The sequence below is a fragment of the Lutra lutra genome, chromosome 10, assembly GCF_902655055.1.
Source record: "Lutra lutra chromosome 10, mLutLut1.2, whole genome shotgun sequence".
NCBI classification, from domain to species: domain Eukaryota; kingdom Metazoa; phylum Chordata; class Mammalia; order Carnivora; family Mustelidae; genus Lutra; species Lutra lutra.
Genome location: NC_062287.1, coordinates 72,826,204 through 72,849,438, shown reverse-complemented (window position 1 = coordinate 72,849,438; position 23,235 = coordinate 72,826,204). Strand labels below are relative to the sequence as shown.

General features: G+C 41.3%; 1 protein-coding gene across 4 annotated transcripts in view; it reads left to right on the top strand.

Moving 5' to 3' along the window:
- Positions 1-2,671: 2,671 nt before the first annotated feature.
- HPS5 (HPS5 biogenesis of lysosomal organelles complex 2 subunit 2) overlaps positions 2,672-23,235 on the top strand; it is a 42,589-nt gene continuing 22,025 nt past the window's right edge. For all 4 annotated transcript variants that reach the window (XM_047690396.1, XM_047690398.1, XM_047690399.1 and 1 more), the window contains exons 1-8: positions 2,672-2,835; positions 8,190-8,300; positions 8,469-8,533; positions 9,427-9,619; positions 11,480-11,613; positions 15,235-15,447; positions 15,930-16,001; positions 21,411-21,499. In XM_047690396.1, coding sequence (XP_047546352.1) covers positions 2,728-2,835; positions 8,190-8,300; positions 8,469-8,533; positions 9,427-9,619; positions 11,480-11,613; positions 15,235-15,447; positions 15,930-16,001; positions 21,411-21,499 — 985 coding nt within the window. In that variant the 5' untranslated portion in view covers positions 2,672-2,727. The remainder of the gene's footprint in view (positions 2,836-8,189; positions 8,301-8,468; positions 8,534-9,426; positions 9,620-11,479; positions 11,614-15,234; positions 15,448-15,929; positions 16,002-21,410; positions 21,500-23,235) is intronic.

The following is a 23,235-nucleotide window of genomic DNA, read 5'->3' as shown; positions in this document are numbered from 1 at the left end:
TACTCAGCTCCAGTGCTATTCCCTTAGGAAGTTTTCTATGATTCCTTTGTGGTTATTCTGCCTCTAAATTCCAATGTAGCACTTTGCTTCTCTCTCCCTTTTGAGGGGTATGTGCGTGTGTGTGCATTTTCTCCCTATTTATAAAGTGACTGATTTCTGGAATTATTTGTCTTGTTCCCACCATTGTGCCCCATATTCACTAAGAAGTCAATAAAATGTATGAGTGAAAAGAATGAGAGATTTTTCACAGGACAGGAATTCTCAATTTTGGGGGGGAGCATAAAGATTGTATTTATTTATTTTTAAAAAGAATTTATTGGGGCGCCTGGGTGGCTCAGTGGGTTAAGCCACTGCCTTCGGCTCAGGTCATGATCTCAGAGTCCTGGGATCGAGCCCCGCATCGGGCTCTCTGCTCAGCAGGGAGCCTGCTACCTCCTCTCTCTCTGCCTGCCTCTCTGCCTGCTTGTGATCTATCTGTCAAATAAAAAAATAAAAAAAAAAGAATTTATTGATTTATTTGAGAGAGTGTGCAAAAAATTTACTTATTTATTGAGAGAGGAGGGAGTGGCAGAGGGAGAAGGAGAAGCAGACTCCCTGCTGAGCAGGGAGCCCAACATGGGGTTTGATCCCAGGACCCCAGGATCCTGACCTGAGCTGATAGCACACCCTTAACTGACTGAGCCACCCACGCAGTCCGAAGGATTTATTTTTAGTTAATCTCTACACTCAGAGCGGGGTTCGGACTCACAGCCCTGAGATCAAGAGTCACATACTACTCCACTGGCTGAGCCAGCCACGCACCCTGGAATTCTCAAATATTTTGCATATGGGACTACTAAAGATTTGTTATTTTTTTTTAACTACTATTCGCCTCGCAGAGATCAAGCTGTGTTAAGAACATTATAACAAATAGGAAATAAGACTGTATTATGTCTATACAATAAAAAAAATCATAAGTGTATGTGTGTTTTGCCACTGGGAAGGATGCTCCCTGAAAGTTAGGATTTTGTTTTGTCTCCTGGACCTAGAACAGTGCACAGGTGGGTGCTATTGTAACCTAACAAACTTTGAGTTCACTCCTGTGAATCACAGGTAGAAACTACATGGGGTAGAGTTGTTGCACAAAGGAAACTTTATTTGCAGCAAATAGGGAGATCATGGGGAATAACTTCCAAAGCTGTGACTCCCCAAGCAAGGATGAGTGGGTTTCTTTTACTTAGGGTTAGATGAATTTTAGATAGGGGAGCCTTGTAGTATGTAGAGGCTAGCATAAGGTCGTGCATGCTCCTTAAGGAAACATGCTTATGCATACGTTGTATGTTAAACGTAAAGCAGGCTTGTGCTCCTCCATGGGTGGAGATTTTAGTATTCTACTGAGGTAAAGGTAACTGTGGGTCACTCCCTGGGTCACTGCATGGTTGCTCTGAAAAGGCCTGATTTCCGGGGTTAAGCTCAAACTGGTCCAGGCTGCCTGATCGGATGGAGCTCCTGGATGGAGCTCCTGTCCGGGCAACGGTTACTCCTTGGGGGGTAGTTTCAGTTTCTTTCCATCACGGGATGTTAGGCCCCTGGGGTTTTTTGCTTGAGTTAAGAGATAAGCTAGAAAGCAGAGCTTAAGGAAAAATGTGGGACAAAGGTCAGTGGGAAAAAGCCCGTGAGAAGTAAAGGTCAGGTCCTAGGGTCTAGCTGGTGACGCTATGTTCATATTTGATCAATAAGTGAGTGAGTAAATACATGTGGTTCTGGGAAAAAAAATTAAAAAGTACAAGTAATTTAAAAACAAAAATAAATGGTTGTTTCTAAATTTTTCTGTACTGTTTGCTTTTCTTAATTTGGCATGTTACAAAAGACTTAGGAAAGTTAAAATTAATGGGTAAGAATTTTCTTGAATTTTACTTCTTTTTTGGAAGTTGGTGCAGTTTAACAAAAATACACGCTTGAGAGTTGCAGAACAGATAAACTCTTGCGTTAGTTTACAATGTCTTCATTGGGTATTTAGCATTTGCTGTTTTGTATTCTTATTCCTATTCATTTGTATTAGTTCTCTTATTAAAGCTCTTTTCTTTGAGTTTTTAATTCCCTGCACCTTACTTCCCACTTAGTAGATGCATTCATTCATTCAGCAGATACTTACTGAGCCCCTGATGGTTTGGAGAAAGAGTTCCAGAAGTCTTTTTCTTTGAAGCACTCTTTGAAGCCAAATTGTTGGCTGGTAACTATTGAGTTTGCTGATAGGGTTTATAGTTTGAAGCCTTTAGAGAACATTGCCTTTTAATGAGAGACTCCGAAAGGCAGAAGAGGACTTACAGCTTGAAGTACAACCGAGGTTGCTATTTTACCAAAGAGGAGCTTGACCAGTTTCCCTCTTAAATCCTACATTGCCTATCCTACCTACTCACACTGTGAGATAAACAGAGTGGGGTAGGATTAGGGAGGACCTTGACATTCTGGACTTGATTATCTGGGAGTTTCAGAATCAGGCAATGATACAGTACAAGGTGATGGTTCCATATAATATTATCTATGTGCTTTCTTTCCACTTAGATGCTAAGTACCTCCAGAGTAGGGATCCTTGTCCCTTTCTCCCTTTCTCATGATTCTCTTTGTTCTCCATATATCCATTAAATATATGCTGACTGAGCAAAGAGCTTCTTAAATTTTATTTTTGCAGGTTTTATTCAGGAGTACTTTGCCTGTCACTCAAGGTGGTTTCGACTTTCCAGCTCAATGGCTTTTGTGCCAGTGATACCAGAGTCCTACAGCCATGTTCTTGCAGAGTTTGAGTTTCTGGATCCATTACTTTCAGCCCTGAGGCTGGACTCCAGTCGTCTAAAGGTGAATTTCTTGATCCTTATATCAATTTCATGTTCATATTCATATATTTTGTGGGCTCTGTTGTATATGCTCCCTGCCCTCTAGTTCTTTATGTTTACTGGAATCTTGGGTATTTTTCCCTATGCTAGTAATATCTTACATACAAGTATCATGTTCTTAGCTCTTTTTTTTTAAATACCTATTTTTTTTTTTAAGATTTTATTTATTTATTTGACAGACAGAGATCACAGGCAGAGAGGCAGACAGAGAGAGAGGGGAAAGCAGGCTCCCCTCGGAGCAGAGAGCCCAATGTGGGGCTCGATCCCAGGACCCTGGGATCATGACCCGAGCTGAAGGCAGAGGTTTTAACCCACTGAGCCACCCAGGCGCCCCTCTTTTTTTTTTTTTTTTTAAAGATTTTATTTATTTGCAAGAGAGCATGTGTGCCTGTGCGTGAGCACAAGCTGGGGCTGAGGCAGAGGGAGGGGGTGAAGCAGACTCGCCACTGAGCAGGGAGCCTGATGCTCGGCTCAGTCCCAGGACCCTGGGACCATGAACTGAGCCAAAGGCAGACGCTTAACCGACTGAGACACCCAGGTGCCCCCGTAGCTCTTTCTGGATTTACTTTTGGAGCTATCATTTGAATTCTTCTTTCCCATCCTTGAAAACCATGATATTGATTGCTGAATTTTTTTTTCCCTTCACGATAATCTTACTTTTTTTCCTCAGAAAATAATGTATTTGATTGAAAGTAAAATAGTATAGAGTATACCCTGTTGCATTTTAAGCAGTGTGAACCATTGCAGTTGTACTAAGCTCATTCCAAAAAAAGGAGTTTGATGTACTCTCCAGTTTAGGAAACAGAGCAAAAGCTATTAGCTCTGTGGGAAGAAGTATGTGTTCCCCTCAAACCCTGGGTTCTTCTGATAAACTCAGGAATGACATGGTGAAGAGCAAAATTTCATAATCAGTTCCTAAGTAATTTCATTTTTATACTTATGCTCCCCCACCCAGTTACTTTCTCAGCTCTAAGCAAAAGAATGCAGCATAATAGGCAAAGCGAAATGAGCAGCAACCATGAGGGTTGATTTCAGTTAGACTTTTTTAACCACAAGTTATGGGATGTCCTACTTGGTATAGCATGGCTTAACCAATAAGGATGTTTATAATGCTGTTGGAAGTTAGTGTTTCTGCGTTTAGTGTAGTGGCCCAAGGATATCACTGAGGTACCGGGCTCTCCCATCTTTCCTGTTCCACTATCATCCATATATTGGTTTTTAGTCACAGTTGCAAGATAGGTGTCCAGGCTCTAGTCTTGATGTTTCCATTAGCATCTCAAGCAGGAAAGATGGGCAAAGGCTATGGGCAAAGGCTCCCCCCACCCCCTGCCTCCCCAGTTTATTATAGATTTTTTATTTTTAAATTTTATTACTATTTTTTTATTATGGTAAGTCTACTTTTTTTAAAGCAGTTTTTTTTTTTAAGATTTTATTTATTTATTTGACAGAGAGATCACAAGCAAGCAGAGAGGCAGGCAGAGAGAGAGGAGGAAGCAGGCTCGCCGCTGAGCAGAGAGCCCGATGCGGGCCTCAATCCCAGGACCCTGAGATCATGACCTGAGCTGAAGGCAGAGGCTTTAACCTCTGAGCCACCCAGGCGCCCCATAAAGCAGTTTTGTTTTGTTTGTTTTGTTTTAAAGATTTTATTTATTTGAGAGAGGGAGAGATAGTGAGAGATAGCACAGGAGCAGGGGAGAGAGGGAGAAGCAGGCTCCCCGTTGAGCAGGGAACCTGATGTGGGGCTCAATCCGAGGACCCTGAGATCACGACCTGAGCCAAACGCAGACTCTTAACTGACTGAGCCACCTAGGTGCCCCATGATGAGTGTACTTTTAATCCTCATTTCCTATTTTCCCCATTCTCCCACCCAGCTCCCCTCTGGTAACCATCAGTTTGTTCTCTCTCATTAAGATTGTCTGTTTCTTGGGGTACCTGGGTGGCTCAGTTGGTTAAATGTCCCACTCTCAATTTCGGCTCAGGTCATGATTTCAGAGTTGTGGGATCCAGGTTCCCACTGGGCTCCATGCTGAGTGTAGAGCCTGCTTGGGATGTTTTCTTTCCCTTTCCCCCTGCTCCCCTCACCCCCTAAAAAAAAAGAGAGAGAGAGAGAGTCTGTTTCTTGGTTTGTTTCTCTAGCTCTTTTTTTTCCTTTGCTTGCTTGTTTTGCTTCTTAATTCCACATGAGTGAGATTATATGACATTTTATCTTTCTCTGACTTACTTCACTTAGCATTATACCCTCTAGCTCCATCCATGTCGGTGCAAATGGCAAGATTTCATTCTTTTCCTATGGCTGAGTAATACTCCGTTGTAGATATATACCACGTCTTTATTCATTCATCTGTCGATGGACACTTGGGCTACTTCCATAGTTTGGCTGTTGTGATAATGCTCCAGTAAATATAGGGTGGTGTAACCCTCTGAATTAAGGTTTTTTAATTTTTTTAAAAAAGATTTTATTTATTTATTTGAGAGAGAGAAAGAGAACATGCACAGAGGGAGAGGGAGAAGTAGACTCCCCGCTGAGCAGAGAGCCCAATGTGCGGCTCAGTCCTGGGACCCCAAGATCACAACACAAGCTGAAGGCAGATGCTTAACCGACTGAGCCACTCAGGCACTCTTGTCGTAACTCTTCTTCTTCTTCTTCTTCTTTTTTTTTTTTTAAGATTTTATTTATTTATTTATTTGACAGGCAGAGATCACAGGCAGAGAGGCAGGCAGAGAGAGAGGGGGAAGCAGGCTCCCCGCTGAGCAGAGAACCCAATGTGGGACTCGATCCCAGGACCCCGAGATCATGACCTGAGCTGAAGGCAGCGGCTTAACCCACTGAGACACCCAGGCGCCCGTAACTCTTCTTTAAATGTTTCACATTTTTTTTTTAAGATTTTATTTATTTATTTGACAGACAGAGATCACAAGTAGGCAGAGAGGCAGGCAGAGAGAGAGGGGGGAAAGCAGGCTCCCTGCCAAGCAGAGAGCTTGATGTGGGGCTCAATCCCAGGACCCTGGGATCATGACCTGAGCTGAAGGCAGAGGCTTAACCCACTGAGCCACTCAGGCGCCCTAAATGTTTCACATTTAAAGATGTGAAGGCATCTCGCCCTGGACCTCTGTTTGTTGGGAGTTTTTTGATTACTGATTCAGTTTTCATTGCTGGTAATTGGTCTGTTCAAATTTTCTATTTTTTTTTCCCTGGTTTAGTTTTGGGAGATTATATCTCTAGGAACTTACCCATTTAAGTTGTTCAATTTGTTGGCATACAGGTTTTCATAATACTCTGTTATAATTTATTTCTGTGATGTGATTTCTCCTCTTTCATTAGTGATTTCCTTTATTTGGGTCCTCTCTCTGTTTTTGTTTGTTTGTTTGTTTTAATTGAGTTTGGCTGTATGTTTATCTATTTTGTTGATCTTTTCAGAGAACCAGCTCCTGGTTTCACTGATCTATTATATATTTTAGTTCCTATGTCATTTTCTTCTGCCCTAATCTTTATTATCTTTATTATTTTCTTCCTTTTGCTTGGTTTAGGTTTTATCCTTCTTTTTCTGGCTCTTTTAGGTATGCAGTTATGTTGTTTGAGATTTTTCTTGCTGCTTCTTGATATAGGCCTATATTGCTATAAACTTCCCTCTTAGAACTACTTTTGCTGTATACCAAAGATTTTGGACTCTTGTTTCCTTTTCTTCTCTCTCTCTCTTTTTTTTTTTTTAAGATTTTTATTTATTTGACAGAGAGACACAGCGAGAGAGGGAACACAAGTGGGGGAGTGGGAGAGGGAGAAGCAGGCTTCCTGCTGAGCAGGGAGCCCAATGCCAGCCTGATTCCAGGACTCTGGGATCATGACCTGAATCGAAGGCATATGCTTAACAACTGAGCCACCCAGCCCCTTGGACTGTTGTTTTCATTTTTATTTGCTTCCATGTAATTTTTTTAATCTCTTCTTTGATTTCTTGGTTGATCCATTCATTGTTTGTAGCATATTATTTAATCTCCACGTATTTGTAGTCTTTCCAAATTTTTTCTTATGTTCGATGTCTAATTTCATAGTATTTTGGTCAGAAAAGGTGCATGGTAGGACTTTGATTTTGTTTTAATTTGTTTTAATTTTGTTAATTTGTTGAGACTTGTTTTGTGGCCTAATGTGTGATCTGCTCTGGAGACTGTACTATGTGCACAGTGTGTATCCTGTTGTTTTAGGGTGGAATGTTCTGAGTATGTTAAAGTCATCTGGTCCAGTGTGTCTTTCAGAGCCACTGTTTTCTTGTTGATTTTCTGTTTGGATGATTTGTCCATTGATGGGAATGGGTATTCAAGTCCCCTACTATGATTGTATCATTATCCATTGTTTCCTGAAGGCTTTGTTTTCTTCACTCTACCTTTTACCTAGTAAGGTATACCTTTCTAAGAAACCCTAGCAGGCTGGATTTTAGTCACATAGCTCCCCCTAGCTTCAAGAGAGACTGGGTAATGGGGCACCTGGGTGGCTCAGTCTGTTAAGTATCTGCCTTTAGCTGGGGTCCTGATCTCAGGGTATGGGTTTGAGCTCCACGGTGGGCTCCGGAGCCTTCTTCTCTCTCTCCCTCTGCCTGTCTGTGCTCTCGCTCTCTCTCTCAAATAAATAAATAAAATCTTAAAAAAAAAAAAAAAAGACAGCTTGGGTAAATGCATATTTAGATTTTCCAGCTTCTGTGGTGGAAAGCAAGGTTGAGAGATTTGGGAGTGTCTGTTCATCAGGCAAGCAGCAAATTTTGTCACAGGGTATTATTGAGTACAGTATGACCACTATTTTCTCTGGTGGATAAGGAAAGGGATCATTTAAGCTGAGGGCTGGGGAAGACATAATTGACCTGCATCTGTGTCCTCCACAGGCCAACTTGTACTAAAAGCTATGGGTAGTTTGAGTGCTAATTATGTAGACTAGAAATGATTCACGTTGAGTAAATGGTTACAGCATTTGCTTTATCCCCTGGAGACTTACTTGATCTTTCATCTTTGTGGTCAGCATTGGAATGACCTAGCCAAATTAAGCAAAAGATAAATGGTCTAATAACTGGATTTTGCTAAGAGAAAATTACTCGTTTGTACAATTGGGCCTATTCACTCATTTTGAGATTCAGTTAAACATTTAAAACCAAAATGTTCTGTATGTTTCACTATACTAGAATGAAAGGGTAAGTGGCATTATGTGGTGTCCAACTGGGCAGGGAGTAGGGTGGGGGGAGAACCTGCTACACAGATCCTTCGTATTCGTTTCCTGCAGTTAATTTGGTTATGTGACTTTGATGATCTCTTGCTTGTCTGTTTCCATGTTTTTAGTGCACGAGCATAGCTGTGTCTCGGAAATGGTTGGCTTTGGGCAGTTCAGGAGGAGGACTCAATCTCATTCAGAAGGAAGGCTGGAAGCACAGGCTCTTTCTTTCACACAGGGTAAGATTAAGGGTAGTCCTGTCATACCATTTGGAATATCTTTTGTTAAGTTCCAGTTTCTCTGTTATGAATAATCATTTGGAGTCAAAGAGGAATGTAAATCTTGAGATTTAAAAGTAAAAAATTAACGTTTTTGAGAAGCCTAGTATTCTTCCTTTTGTGTTATAGGAAGGTGCAATTTCTCAGGTTGCCTGTTGTTTACACGATGATGATTATGTTGCTGTAGCTACCAGGTGAGAAACTGCTTTAAAATAATGTGATCTTTTCTAAATACATTTAATTTAATTTTACATTGTGTATTTTACATTTTGTATTTTTTTTTAAATATTTTATTTATTTATTTGACAGACAGATCGCAAGTAGGCAGAGAGGCAGGCAGAGAGAGAGGAGGAAGCAGGCTCCCTGCTGAGCAGAGAGCCCGATGCGGGACTCGATCTCAGGACCCTGGGATCATGACCTGAGCCAAAGGCAGAGGCTTTAACCCACTGAGCCACCCAGGTGCCCCTACATTTTGTATTTTATATTTTATTGAGAGTGAGCACTCAAGCCAACAGAGAGAGAGAAAGAATCCTAAGCGGGCTCTCTGCTAAGTTTGGAGCTCAGTGCCATGAGGGGGGGGCTCCATCTATGACCCTGAGACCATGACCTGAGCCAAAATCAAGAGTCAGACACTTAACTGATTGAGCCACCCAGAAGACCCTCTAAATACAGTTTAAATTGACAGATGTAGTTGTGTGTTTGTTAGTGTGGCCAACCATCCTGGTTTGCCTATGACTGTCCCAGTTTTAGCACTGAAAGTCTTGTGTCCTAAGGAAATCTTTCAGTTTCCAGCAAACCAGGACAGACAGTTGGTCACTGTGGGTTATGGAAAATGTCAGTATGAGGCAACAACATTTCAGTGGCCTTAAAAGAGTAGGGTAACTGAGATAATTTAGAACATCTAAGTTCTCTTGTACTGGATTGGTGGACTAAAGCAAGGAAATTAGTACCTTGACTTTCTACTTCCTCTTTTTTTGAAGAGCAGGAGTTTGCATGTATATTTTATATAATTGATACTGTGATACAAAGAAATTGCACCTTTTTCACCATTGCCAAATGTCTGCTTCTGTGACTCATTTTCTTGCAGTCAAGGTCTCGTAGTTGTTTGGGAATTAAATCAGGAGCGTCGTGGGAAACCAGAACGAATTTATGTGTCTTCAGAGCACAAAGGCCGAAAAGTTACAGCTCTCTGTTGGGACACAGCTATTCTTAGAGTTTTTGTAGGTGATCATATGGGGAAAGTTTCTGCCATCAAACTTAACACTTCCAAACAAGCAAAGGTAAGAAACAGTCCAGTTCCTTGTGTATGTGGGTGAGATATAAGATACTGTCTTATTATAGAATTTCAATTGAAGAACACAATTTTATCTACTATATTTCTTGGGGGACTGATCTAGAGCCCAAGCTATTAATTTTGAGGAGACTTGTTTGTGTGTAGTAAATATAGTAGCCTGATTCAACTTGATACGTTATTAAGGGTGGCTTTTGTGAGCTGACTTCAGTAATTTGCACATTGTCTATTACAGTACTCTGTAATTCACCTGTATGATGCACTTAAATTAAGCATTAATACTAGACTATTACGGGGCGCCTGGGTGGCTCAGTGGTTAAAGCTTCTGCCTTCGGCTCAGGTCATGATCCCAGGGTCCTGGGATCGAGCCTCACATCCGGCTCTCTGCTCAGCAGGGAGCCTGCCTCCTCCTCCTCCTCCTCTCTCTCTCTGCCTGCCTCTCTGCCTACTTGTGATCTGTCAAATAAATAAAAATCTTAAAAAAAAAATACTAGGCTATTAATAAAGATAAGATTCTTCTCTTTTTTTGTTTTTCTTTTTGAGAGAGAGAGAAAGAGAGAATGAAAGGGGGCAGGGACAGAGGGAGTGAATCTTTCAAACAGATTCCTTGCTGAGCACAGAGCCTGATGCAGGGCTTGATCCCAGGATCCATGAGATCATGACCTGAGATGAAACCTAGAGTTGGACGCTTAACTGACTGAGCCACCCAGGCACCCCAATGAGATACCTCTTTATTAGTTGTGTGAACAAAATGGGAAACATAGAAATGGTATCAGTTGTGGGCTTTTGTTCTCCTGGTCCCTATTTAGAAGAAACTCATGAGTCTAGGTACATTTTTTCTCAAAATGGATGTAACGTACCGTAAATTGAATCTTAAAGGTACTTCCTGGATTGTGCTCAGCTGTATGGGTCCCAGGCTTCCTGCTACAGTTGTTGGAGCAGAAGGGTTAAGTTTCAGGTTATCCTAACAGAATGCTCCAGTCTCTCATTAAGGCAAAGCAGACCAAATTCTTACTGTCCCTCGTCTCCAAAATTGTTATAATGGGGAGCTTGGCTTATTTTCACATAGGATCTTTGAAGGAAAAGAAGAAATCTAACTACCATTGGCTAAATTATTTTATTTTAATTAACACATCAGAATATTCTTCTGATTTGGTCATGGTAACCTATCAAAGTTACCGCTTGATGCCTAACCTTTTTTTTTTTTTTAAGATTTTATTTATTTGACAGACGGAGATCACAAGTAGGCAGAGAGGCAGGCAGAGAGAGAGGAGGAAGCAGGCTTCCTGCTGAGCAGAGAGCCAGATGCGGGGCTCGATCCCAGGACCCTGGGATCATGAACCGAGCCGAATGCAGAGGCTTAACCCACTGAGCCACCCAGGCGCCCCCCCTTTTTTTTTTAAGATTTTATTTATTTGACAGAGATCACAAGTAGGCAGAGAGGCAGGCAGAGAGAGAGATTCCTAACATATTTTTAATCCCCAAAGCATTTGGAACCTTACAGGTGCTATAGCCCTAATTTGTCTTTTTTTCCAAAGGAAGAAGTACTGTTTTCTGTGTGACAAAGTTCTGTCACATGTTCCAAAACTTGCTTTATCTTTGTCATTCCAGTTTCTAAGATTAGATAACCAGAAACAGAGCCTTAAGAGTTGTCTTCTACGGTTATGTAACCAAGTGTGTCACAGCTTTTAAATGAGTGGAACTTCGATATCCTAATAGGCAAATTAAATTTTGGTCCATTTGAAATTTGTTTTTCTGCTATCCAGTTATTTTCACTTAAAAGGTAAAGAGAAGGAGATTATACGGGTATGTAAAGATGAGTCTTCTTTCCTTGTCATGTCTCTTTTAGGCAGCTGCTGCCTTTGTGATGTTTCCTGTCCAGACAATAACAACGGTTGACTCCTGTGTTGTGCAGTTAGATTATTTGGACGGAAGACTCCTTATATCTTCACTTACTCGGTCATTCTTGTGTGACACTGAGAGGTATATTGGCCAACCATGAGTCATAGGTGATGCGGAGTTCTGGAACTCTCAGAGACTCAGATGTCATCTAGCCCAAACCCCTCTGTTCAGTAATACAGATGTTGATGAGGAACCAGCTGTGTGCAAGCTGATGTTAGAAAACAGGAGAGACAGGAGACAGAGATAGTCCAGTGGGCGACTGAGACAGATGTTCAGTTAACTCTGTGAAGGGTGGTCACAGTGCCATGAGGGGAGGCCCAGCAAAGGCCTGTTTCAGTATGGGGGCTCAGGAAGTCTTCCTTGATTGAATTTGTTGTTGTTTAGAGTTGTGTGTTTAATAGCATTGTACTGATTGGGTGAAGAATAATTAAGAACTTTGTGATGCTGACAGATATTTTACCAAAATCTCCAGGGTGGAGGCAAAGGTTCAGTGAATGGCAAAGGAGGAGTGTTTAGAGGTAGCTGTGAAACACCAGAGCCAAACAGGAAACAGCTTGGGATAAATATTATGTACCCCTGTGCTGAAGTTCCTCAGCCATTCTCCCTGCAGGGAAATTTTCACTCCTGATTGTATTTTCCCAGTACCATATTCTCCGGGACCAGCTACCCTTTTGAATATTTATTAAGGAAAATTTTGAGCCTACATGAAAGAGAATTTTATATTGAACCCCTGTGAACCCACCAGGCAGCTTCACTAATTTTGATGATGGTTTTTGGTAGGCTGAATTTGGAGTAAGAGGAGAAGGAAGGGACGTTCTAGCAGGGAGGAACAGCCTCTTGGGGAAAAGTGAGAAAGAATTAGGCATATTTTAAAACCTGCCAGCCTGGCTTAAGTAGGGCAGTTGGGGAAGATCAGGTTAGTAAATTAACACCATAATGAGAGCAGCAGCCTTAAATGTCACATAATTAAGTGGATTCTCAGGTCATTTTAAGAAGTTGTGCATATAGAATGTCAGGGTTTGAAAATTGATTTCCTTAGAACTATTCAGGCTTGGAAAGTCTTTATGTATTTCTAGGAGTTCATATGTCTCAATTAGAAGGCAGCTATTCTAAAAAGCAGGAGATTATTACAAAAGGTTTGAAGGAAAGTCTGCAGAGTCAGGGATGGTAGAGGGAAGGTTGGGGAGAAGGTATACTTTGTATTTATTTTCTTGGATGGGGAAAGGCACATGGAAAGGAGGCCAGTTACAACAGGTGGCAGGTGTCTGAGATCAGAGAACCTAGCTGGACAGCACAGAGGCAAGGCCTTAAGATGCACATGGTCAGTTTACATGAGTTTGTGGGAAGGAGGATGTACTTGGTTCTGACTTGTCTTAGACTATAGCTCAGTGATGAAGTTAGACTTGGAGTATTGGAGATCATCTAGTTGTCACCCTTTTATTCTTCAGATCAGAAAGCCTAGGCGTCTGAAGTGATAGAGCATGCCTGATATTACCGTGCTGGGAAGAGGCAGGCAAGACTAGAACCATTCTGTCTCGATTCTCTGCCTCTGCTCTTACCTCACAGTTCCCCTCAAACAACCTTGACATTGGACCTTTGGCCATTAACTCCACACTTGAGGTTTTGGTAAAGTATTTATTAGCTTTACCAAGTTCCTAACTATTCTGTAGATTTTCAAGTTTACCAAGGGACCCAATATAGAAAGATATATGATAAGCTTTTTAAAATAAAGAGCTAAATAAGTAGAGGCTTATTTTTCCTTCTGTGCAGTAGAGTTGCTCATCATCATTTTCCCATTCACAGGGGCGTGGCTAGAGTTGGTTATGAGAATAGTATAGATTCTGCTGTTAGAATAACATCTTAAAGAAATGCCCACTTCCTGTTAAGTGGAATTCAGTTTGGGAGGACATGGATAGTACAATAATTTAAAAAATACATTTATATTTAAAATTTTTTGTTTCAACCTCTATTCCCTCCCAACAAACAGCATTTTTTTTTTTTTTAAATAGGCTACACACCCAGCATGGAGCCCAATGCAGGGCTTGAACTCTTGACCCTGAGATCAAGACCTGAGCTGACTGAGATCAAGAGTCGGACGCTTAACCGACTGAGACATCCAGGCACCCCAACATTTTTTTTAAATGGGGGCTCTTAATAACTAATTGAAGTGATAGATATAAATTTTCTTCTCCTGCCAGACACTCGCTATTTTCTGTTAGTATTGTTGATGAGCAAGGTGGAGCCCAGGAAGGAATAAAAAAAATAGAAACAAAGAACTATAGGGTACAGGGGAGAGAACATTGACTAATGGAGCCTAACAGTATGATTTCAAATTCTGGCTCTACCACTTTTTAAGCCTTGCTAAATATTGGTTTCCCCATCCAGAACATAGAGATAGTTCTAAGGATTAACTAAGGTAATGTATATGAATTACTTAGCCTTGTGCCTGTTAAATATTGTTTGAAAACATAGAAAGCAAGGTTAATGAGCATATGAGTAAGAATGAGTTGCCTTTATTTGTTCACTCAGCAAACATTCATTGCCCTCTTCTGGACCCTAGTACTGTATTAAGCCACAGAGGTTATAACGTAAGCAAGAAATAGATTTTATTTCCCAAATAACATAAGTAATAAGTCCCTAGCTTCTTAGATTGCTCTGTATGCGTTTCGAGGCACTTTTACATCATGATCTCATGGTATGTACCGTTGTTACTATTTTTCATAGTACGCAGGTACACTATGAGGTTATGTTTGATTCACGAAACAAATAAGTACAGGGATATTTATTGAATTATATCTAAAATCAGCTTGTAAATTCACACTACAGAGCATATTAGATCATTCTCTAATAGAGGAGTTTGAGTATATGGAACACTGCAGTGCGTGATCAGTGCTTTCTGTAGGCCAGATGCTGTGCCTTGAAATTCAACTAAAGAAGAGTAAGAAATGGCTTTTGTCCTAAAGAAAGTCATAATCTGTTGTTCTGATATACACAATTGCCATATATAACGTGGTAAGCACCCAGGGAAGCATGGAATTCAGCTTATGGGCATCAAGGAAGTCTCTCAGAGGAAGAATGGTGTAATGAAGTCCTGGAGAATAAGTAAAGCAGATTTTAGGAAGAGACCTCTTTATGTTGTCACCTTCCATGTTCTCAGGCAGTATACTGAGCTCTTCTATTTAATTCATGTACTCATCAGGAAATAGTGTTCAAGGTTGCCATGTTTCAGAAGGACTTGGCCTTTTGAAGAAAGTGAGGAGTTTCCTGGGTGTCGGCAGTGGGGACGGGTGCGAGACAGGGTGAGAGAGGTAGCTTAGCAACTCCCATGGAGAGTCCACCTTTTACAAGGTGATTAGGGATGGATTTTTTTAAAATAACTTTGCAGTAAGATTTAAGGATGTATGAAATGGTTGGCTGGCACTCATTTTGTAGATTTGAAAGGGGACTTCAGATAGAATTGTGAGCCCCTATTCTGTGGGTAATAAACTGAGTACTAATGTGACTTTGCTTCCTGTTGTAGAAATAGTCAATGGCAGGTCAAAGCTAGAACCCTGTTTTGACCTTTCCAAGGTGCTGCTCTTTCCAGTATACTGCTACTATGAATATAGAGAGGACATTATGGCCATGCTGCTTTGTAGTACCATTGTTTTTAATTTTTTTTTTAATGAGTAAACTTGCTTTCTTTTCCTTTTTGGGAATCAGAGAAAAATTTTGGAGAATTGGAAGCAAGGACAGAGATGGAGAATACGGAGCTTGTTTCTTCCCTGGAAGATGTTCTGCGGGCCAGCAACCCCTAATATATTGTGCTCGCCCTGGCTCCAGGATGTGGGAAGTGAACTTCGATGGGGAAGTTATAAGTACACATCAGTTTAAGAAACTCCTCTCTTCACCACCTCTCCCTGTGATTACCCTAAGGTAATGATTTGTGTGGCTGGTAGGGACTATTTGAGGAATTTACCTGTAGGAGTTGGGTTGAAATCTCTGATGTTCTAGATTAATCTAGAATAAAATCTAGTTAAAGATTTTATTATGCCTTCTAAGAGTGAAGTAAAATTTTTTTTTTTTTTTTTGGAAAGAGATCACAAGTAGGCAGAGAGGAAGGGAAGCAGGCTCCCCGCTGAGCAGAGAGCCCGATCCAGGGCTCAATCCCAGGACCCTGGGATCATGACCTGAGCCGAAGGCAGAGGCTTTAACCCACTGAGCCACCCAGGTGCCCCTGAAGTAGAATTTTTATTAAAGATTTAGAGAAACCAAAAAGTCCTAACCAGTTATCTTTGGTATAATTGAAGTAGATTGAATAAAGGTAGATGAATTAGATGCAGCAAAACTTTTCCTGTATAGGGAACAGGATACTTTTATGTTGTGATTCAATCATTAACAGACTGTTTACTTCCTAGATCAGATCCTCAGTATGATCATACAGTTGGGTCCTCCCAATCTTTGTCTTTCCCCAGACTCTTGCACATTAGGTAAGTTTCTCCTTTTGACCTTTCAAAAAAAAAAAACAATAATAATAATGAACACTTTTTCTCTTTGCTGCATGTTCACAGGCGGTTAGCTTTTTTTTTTTTTTTTAAGATTTTATTTATTTGAGAGTTTAAGAGAGAGTGAGGGAGAGAGAGAGAGAGCACCAACCAGGGGGAGAGACAGAGGGAGAAGCAGACTCCCCACTGAGCAGGGAGCTGACGCATGGCTCCATCCCAGGACACCAGGATCGTGACCTGAGCCAAAGGCAGACAGTTAACTGACTCAGCCATCCAGGTGCCCTGGCAGTTAGCTTTCCTACTTTCTTTTCTTTTTTTTTTTTTTTAAAGATTTTATTTATTGACATACAGAGATCACAAGTAGACAGAGAGGCAGGCAAAGAGAGAGAGGGAAGCAGGCTTCCTGCTGAGCAGAGAGCCCGACGAGGGGCTCAATCCCAGGACCCCGGGATCATGACCTGAGTCAAAGGCAGAGGCTTAATCCATTGAGCCACCCAGGTGCCCCGGCAGTTAGCTTTTTAAAAGGTTTTTGGATATAACTGTTTTTGAGAATTTAGGAAGTGCCTATGTTACATGAAATGTTCTAAGAGGAATATAAAGATCATGGATGTATGTTGCTTTTTTGGGTTGCAAATTGATCTCAACTAGTTGGACAGTCTGTAATTATCAGGGAACTTCTGATAATTAGAGCTATGAACTGTTGATACTCTTTCTTTCATAATCTCTCCTTTCTGCTGGGAGGTTACAATGAAAGCAAGTCTCAGACTGAAGTCAGCCACACATAGATATGTTTCTTAGCAGGTAGGCACAAACCTAATTATAGAACTTTTTCTTCTAAGCTTGGGAAACTTTCAGCTCTGTGTCCTTTAGGTGCTCTGACAAGTAAGTACCTTGCATGAAAGATCTGCTTGAAGCACGTTCAGCCATATTCTAACTTTTTTTTTTAAGAGTTTATTTATCTATTTGGGGGATAGAGCACAGAGGGAGAGTGCAGGGGAGAAGCAGAGCCCCTGCTGAGCAGAGCCGGATGTGGGCCTCAATCCCAGGACCCTGAGATCATGACCCAAACTCAAGGCAGATGCTTAACTGATTGAGCCACCTGTGTGCCCCACATTCAGCCATATTCTAACATTGGGGTTCGGCTAGCCTTCCAGTTGGATTAGGTGCAAAAGTCCGCTAAGTGGCAGCACAGAGTGCCACCAAAGGCTGGGTTTGCTGAGTCTTACACCTTGTTCTGCCAATGTTACCATTTCCACCCAGTCTCATTTCATCGATGGATATTATTTCTAGTATCCCTTAGGTTAATGCATAAGATCTCTAATGCAGATTCAGAGAATGTTATTTGGAGGTTTTATAGAATAGTCTGATTGGGTTCTTTCATCAAAGGCTAACTAACTGCTCTTATAATGTGATTAAAAAAAAAAAATACTCTTGGGGCGCCTGGGTGGCTCAGTGTGTTAAAGCCTCTGCCTTCAGCTAGGGTCATGATCTCAGGGTCCTGGGATCGAGCCCCGCATCGGGCTCTCTGCTCTGCGAGGAGCCTGCTTCCCTCTCTCTCTGCCTGCCTTTCTGCCTACTTGTGATCTCTCTCTGTCAAATAAATAAATAAAATCTTTTAAAAAAATAATAAAAAATAAATAAATAAATAAATAAATAAAAATACTCTTGAAATGTTAACTAATTGCCACTGATGTATGTATATGTCATACTGCCTATACTGGTATATTTTAAAATTAAATTGTAGGGCGCCTGGGTGGCTCAGTGGGTTAAGCCGCTGCCTTCGGCTCAGGTCATGATCCCAGGGTCCTGGGATCGAGTCCCGCATCGGGCTCGCTGCTCAGCGGGAAGCCTGCTTCCCTTCCTCTCTCTCTGCCTGCCTCTCTGTCTACTTGTGATCTCTCTCCGTCAAATAAATGAATAAAATCTTTAAAAAAAAAATTAAATTGTAAACAGTTTAACATATTCCTAATTCACCCTGAAAATTACTGAGAGAAGACTGTTTGCTCATGATTGGATAAAGCATATTAAAAACTCTTCCTGGGGCTCCTGGGTGGCTCAGTTGGTTGGGCGTCTGCCTTCTGCTCGGGTCATGATCCCAGGGTCCTGGGCTCCCTGCTCAGCAGGGATCTTACTTCTCCCTGTCCCTCTGCCTGCCACTCTGCCTACCTGTGCTCTCTCTCTGTCAGATAAATAAATAAAGTCTTTTAAAAAGTCCAAAAGGGGCGCCTAGGTGGCTCAGTGGCTAAAACCTCTGCCTTTGGCTCAGGTCATGATCTCAGGGTCCTGGGATCGAGTCCCGCATCGGGCTCTCTGCTCAGCAGGGAGCCTGCCTCCTCCTCCTGTCTCTCTCTGCCTGCCTCTCTGCCTACTTGTGATCTGTCTGTCAAATAAATTAAAAAAAAAAATCTTTAATAAATAAATAAATAAAAATAAAAATAAAAAGACCAAAAAAATCCCTCTTCCTTTATGGCACTTATTATGACTTATGATTACATATTCATATAACATTTATGCTTGTTTTACTCTTAGTAAGTGCTGTGTGTCTGTTTTGTTCATTATATTCTTCTCAGCGCTTGGCCTAGCCTCTGGCACATGACAGATGTGGGCTGACTGTGGTGTGATTGGTGAGGAAGCCCTTTACCCAAGAGTATGTTTTCTAACGGCAAGGCCACAGTCGCTCGGTTCTCCTGGTAGAGTTGTTATTTGAGTTAAGCTATTTAAAGCTACTGTTATAGTCTCTGCCGTAGCATACAAAGCCCTTGATGATCTGGCTCTGCCTACTGCTCAGTTTAAGTAGTAATTAATGCCGGTTTGAAGCCTCTGCTGACTCTTCCAGCAGGATGAGATTAGACACTTATTCCCAGGCACTATTGTCGCACCTTGTTGATTCCTCTGTCACCACCGGTCTCACTGTACCACGAATATCAATCCCAGCACCAGATTGTCAACTCCTTTGCTCTGGGCTTGGTCTTAGGCACACAGAAGTCTCTCAAATAACAGCTCAGTTAAAGAATTCAGTGAAGATTTTTTTTAAAAACATGAATAGAAAGGCTTTTTGTTTCTGTTTCTTTTTTTCCCCCTACCTATACACTTGTGTCCAGTGGTAACCTTTACTGTTATACCCACAAATCCCAAAGGAAGCAAATTTATATACTTTGTTTTCTTTGGGGTAAACAGTATTACTTTCCCTTCCTTGGCCTTGCAGTGCTCTTAGGCTGTGTCCTAGTCTGTTTATTATCAGTGAAAGGACAAGAGGATAAGTGACGTGTAAATTGCAAAGTATCAGCTCTTACCTAAGCTCCCCTCCTAAGATTTCCTAAGGAAGCTGAGTATCAAAGTTTAGTGTCAAAATCATTTTGTTTATCTACTCCTTTGGGATCCTTTGGATCCTTTGGCTTCTTGTGATCTTGTGATCTGTCTGTCAAATAAATTAAAAAAAAAATTATTTTTTTGGGATCCTTTGGCTTCTTATTTTTTTTTCTTCTTTGGCTCCTGAAGGTAACCTTCTGGTTTTTCTTCCTTTAGATTAGCATTCTGACCATTTCTTCCATCTTTGTGTCAAATATTATTTTCTCATAGGGACAGTGACCTGGTCTTATATTGACAAAATGTTTAATATTTGTGTGAGGACCCAGTTCTTATTAAATATCACTCCTGGTGTTTCATAGCCACATAGTACCATTTTTAGTACTCTTGGGAGTATAAATTTTAAAAAGGTCCCTGTTTTTTTTTTTTTTTTCTAATTTATTTATTTATTAGTGTGCATGTGCAAGCACAAGTTGGGAGGAGGGGCAGAGGGGGAGAGAGAATCTTAAGCAGGACACTCCCCCACCTCCCCCACCCCCCTGCTGAGCATGGCGCGTGACACAGGGCTCCATTTCATGACCCGATATCACAATCTGAGCCAAAATCAAGAGTTGCATGCTTAACCAACTGAGCCACCCAGGCGCCTCAGTGTTCCTGTGTTTAAGATTATAATTTGTTGGAGATGTGGTATTTCGACACAAAGTGAGGGTTGCAGCAGTACAGTACATGACTAAGTACCGTATGGACACAGGTGACAGGAAATAGGGTGAGCACAGGAGGAAGAGCAGTTGCCGTGGGCTCTTGGAGGATCCCAGAGGGGAGTAGCACTTCTGTGATCCTTGGGAGGCAGCTGGAGTGAGCATTATAAGCTGGGACGCCCTGACTGAGGGGAAGAAGCAGAGATGACCCATTGGTATCTGAGAAACAGTAGCAGCCTTGAGAAAGAGTATACAAGTAAATACAAGCAAAGGGGTATGTGAAGAGATGAGCAGAGATGGAGAGTACCAGAGGACTGGAAAAGCTGGCCCAGGAAAGTGCAGTGTCCCAGAGTCCGGGGAGGTTAGATTCAGGAAGGAAGGAACAATCAGCAGGGCTGGCCCCTGCTTGAGCATCAAGAAGAAAGGAAATAAGGGAAGGGTCATTTGGTTTGGCACTTAGGAAATGTATGACTTTATGAAAATGCAGTTATGTGAAGTAGTCCAGATTCTGGGTAATAGTTGGTGGATGGGTCACTGAGAGTAAATGAGGGAAGAAGTGGGATTCTGTGAGGTGTAGAGAAAAAAGTCCCGCTCTTGTAGCCAGACTGTGCTTGGGTGTAATATTTCATCTCTCTAAATTTCAGGGTTTTTGTTTTTATAAAATAGGGAAAAGCACATCTGTCTTGGTGAGTGTCTACAAGCTAAGATAGAGACTTTGATAAAGCTCCTGGCAGATGGTTGATGAGTTTTTAACCTTTTATTGCCTGCACACAACTAAGGGCATCAAACTATTACCATCCCCACATGTGGCTCACTAGAGCAGTGATTTGTGGTGGTGTGTTGTCTGTTTTAAATGTGCCCTTTTCATACCAGTGGTGGGAAATTTAGATGCTTTAACAAACATTAGGTAAAATACCAACCTTTTCTTTTTTTAGAAGGTTTTTAGTGTATGTATCTAAATTTTTCCCAGTTTGGTGCCATATTATGCTATTTTTTTAAAGGACTCTTGTTAGGTGTTAGGACTTGACTAACTGGATCACTGTTGTATTTTCTTTTCTTTCTTTTTTTTTTTTTAATGTTTTATTTATTTATTTGACGAGAGATTGACAGCCAGAGAGGGAACACAAGGAGGGGGAGTGGGAGAGGGAGAAGCAGGCTTCCCGCAGAGCAGGAAGCCCAATGTGGGACTCGATCTCAGGACCCTGGGATCAGGACCTGAGCCAAAGGCAGACACCTAATGACTGAGCCACCCAGGCACCCCTGTTGTGTCTTCTTTCTACAATATTCCTTTAATAGCTGATGTGAGGATCTGAATTCAGGGAATTAGATCATAAATTTCGGTATCCAAGCAAACTAGAATTCTCTTAACTTCTTCCCTTTTCTTTTGTAGTGAGCACTGTGTGCTGACTTGGACAGAAAGAGGAATTTATATTTTCCTTCCTCAGAATGTTCAAGTTCTTCTCTGGAGTGAAGTCAAAGGTAATTACATTTTTCTTCCTTATGTAATTTATTTTATTTTATTTTTAAAGATTTTATTTACTTATTTGAGAGAGAGAAAGACTATGAGTGGGGTGAGGGGCACGGGGAGAAGGCTCTCCACTGAGCAGGAAGCCAGACTGAAACACCCAGGTGTCCCTTTCCTTATGTAAATTTTAATCTCTTGCTTGTGAAAGATTCAGTGATCTTAAGAGAATTCTCTTAGAGTGTGAAAAGTAGAAAAATAGACTGAGGTGGTGTTTCTCTTTAAGATTAACGTCAGGGGGTGTCTCAGTGGGTTAAAGCCTCTGCCTTTGGCTTAGGTCCTAATCCCAGGGCTCCTTGCTCAGCAGGGAGTCTGCTTCCCTTCCTCTCTCTCTGCCTGCCTCTCTGCGCACTTGTGATCTCTGTCTGTCAAATAAATAAATAAAAATCTTTAAAAAAAAAAAAAAAAAAGATTAATGTCAGGGGTGCCTGGATCGCTCAGTCAGTTAAGCATCTGCCTTAGGCTTAGTTCATGATCCCAGAGTCCCAAGATCAAGCCCCATGTCAGGCTCTCTACACAGTGGGGAGTCTGCTTCTCCCTCTACCCCTCACCCTGCTTGTGCTCTCTCTCTCTTACTTGCTCTCTCTCAAATAAATAAAAATCTTTAAAAAATAAAGATTAATGTCATAGATGTTTTCCATTGTAATGTATTTCCCAAGCATGTACTTGGGAATTTATGTTCAGTTATTCAGTTTTTCATGGATAATTTTATTTTTTATTTATTTATTTTTTTAAGTAGGCTCCATGGACAGAGCCCAACATGGGACTTGAACTCAGAACCCTGCTGAGATCAAGACCGGGGCTGAAGACTCAGCTGCTAAGCGACTGAGCCTCCCCCAGGCACCCCTTCATGGATAATTTAAAATAGAATTTTCACTGATTCTTAAATATTAGTAACCACTGCTAAAGATTGAGTGGGTTAATTTTTTCCTTCTAATTACCCTGAATCTTTATCCGCATTAGAAGTCTTGCTTTCGCTTCCATTTTGTGTCTTAATAGTTTGGAGTTCAGAATCCTTGTGGAGGGGGGCACCTGGGTGTTTCAGTCAGTTAAGTGTGTGCCTTCTGCTCAGGTCCTGATCCCAGGGTTCTGGGATCGAGCTCTGCATTGGGCTTCCCTCTCCCTCTGCTTGCGGCTCCCCCTGCTTGTGCTCTCTGTCAAATAAGTAAATAAAATGTTAAAAAAAAAAAGCCTTGTGGGACTAATATTTGGGTTTTTGTTTTTTTTTTAGTTTAAACCAAAAATGGAAGAAATCTTGCATCATTAGCATTGCTACTTAGTATATCTTTCTGGAATCATTTTCTATTGCAGAAATATAAGAAAGAGGAACCCTTACTTCCTGATCTGATTAATACTGATTTCTTGTGGTTTAAGTTGCTAAGGTTGTCCCTCAAAAACAAGATTGTTTTTTAAAAATTGACATACACACTGTGTGAGTTTAAGGTGTATACAAAGTTTTGATTTGATACAGTTATATAGTTAACCCTTGAACAGTGTGGGACTTAAGGGGCACAGACCCGGGTCCTGCGCAGTCGAAAACCTGCATGTAACTTTTGACTCCCCCCAAACCTAACTACTAATAACCTGGTGTTGACCCAAAGCCTTGCTGGTAACATCAACAGTTGAGTAACATTCTTTATATATTATATGTATTATTTGCTATATTCTTACAAGAAAGAAAGCTAGAGACGAG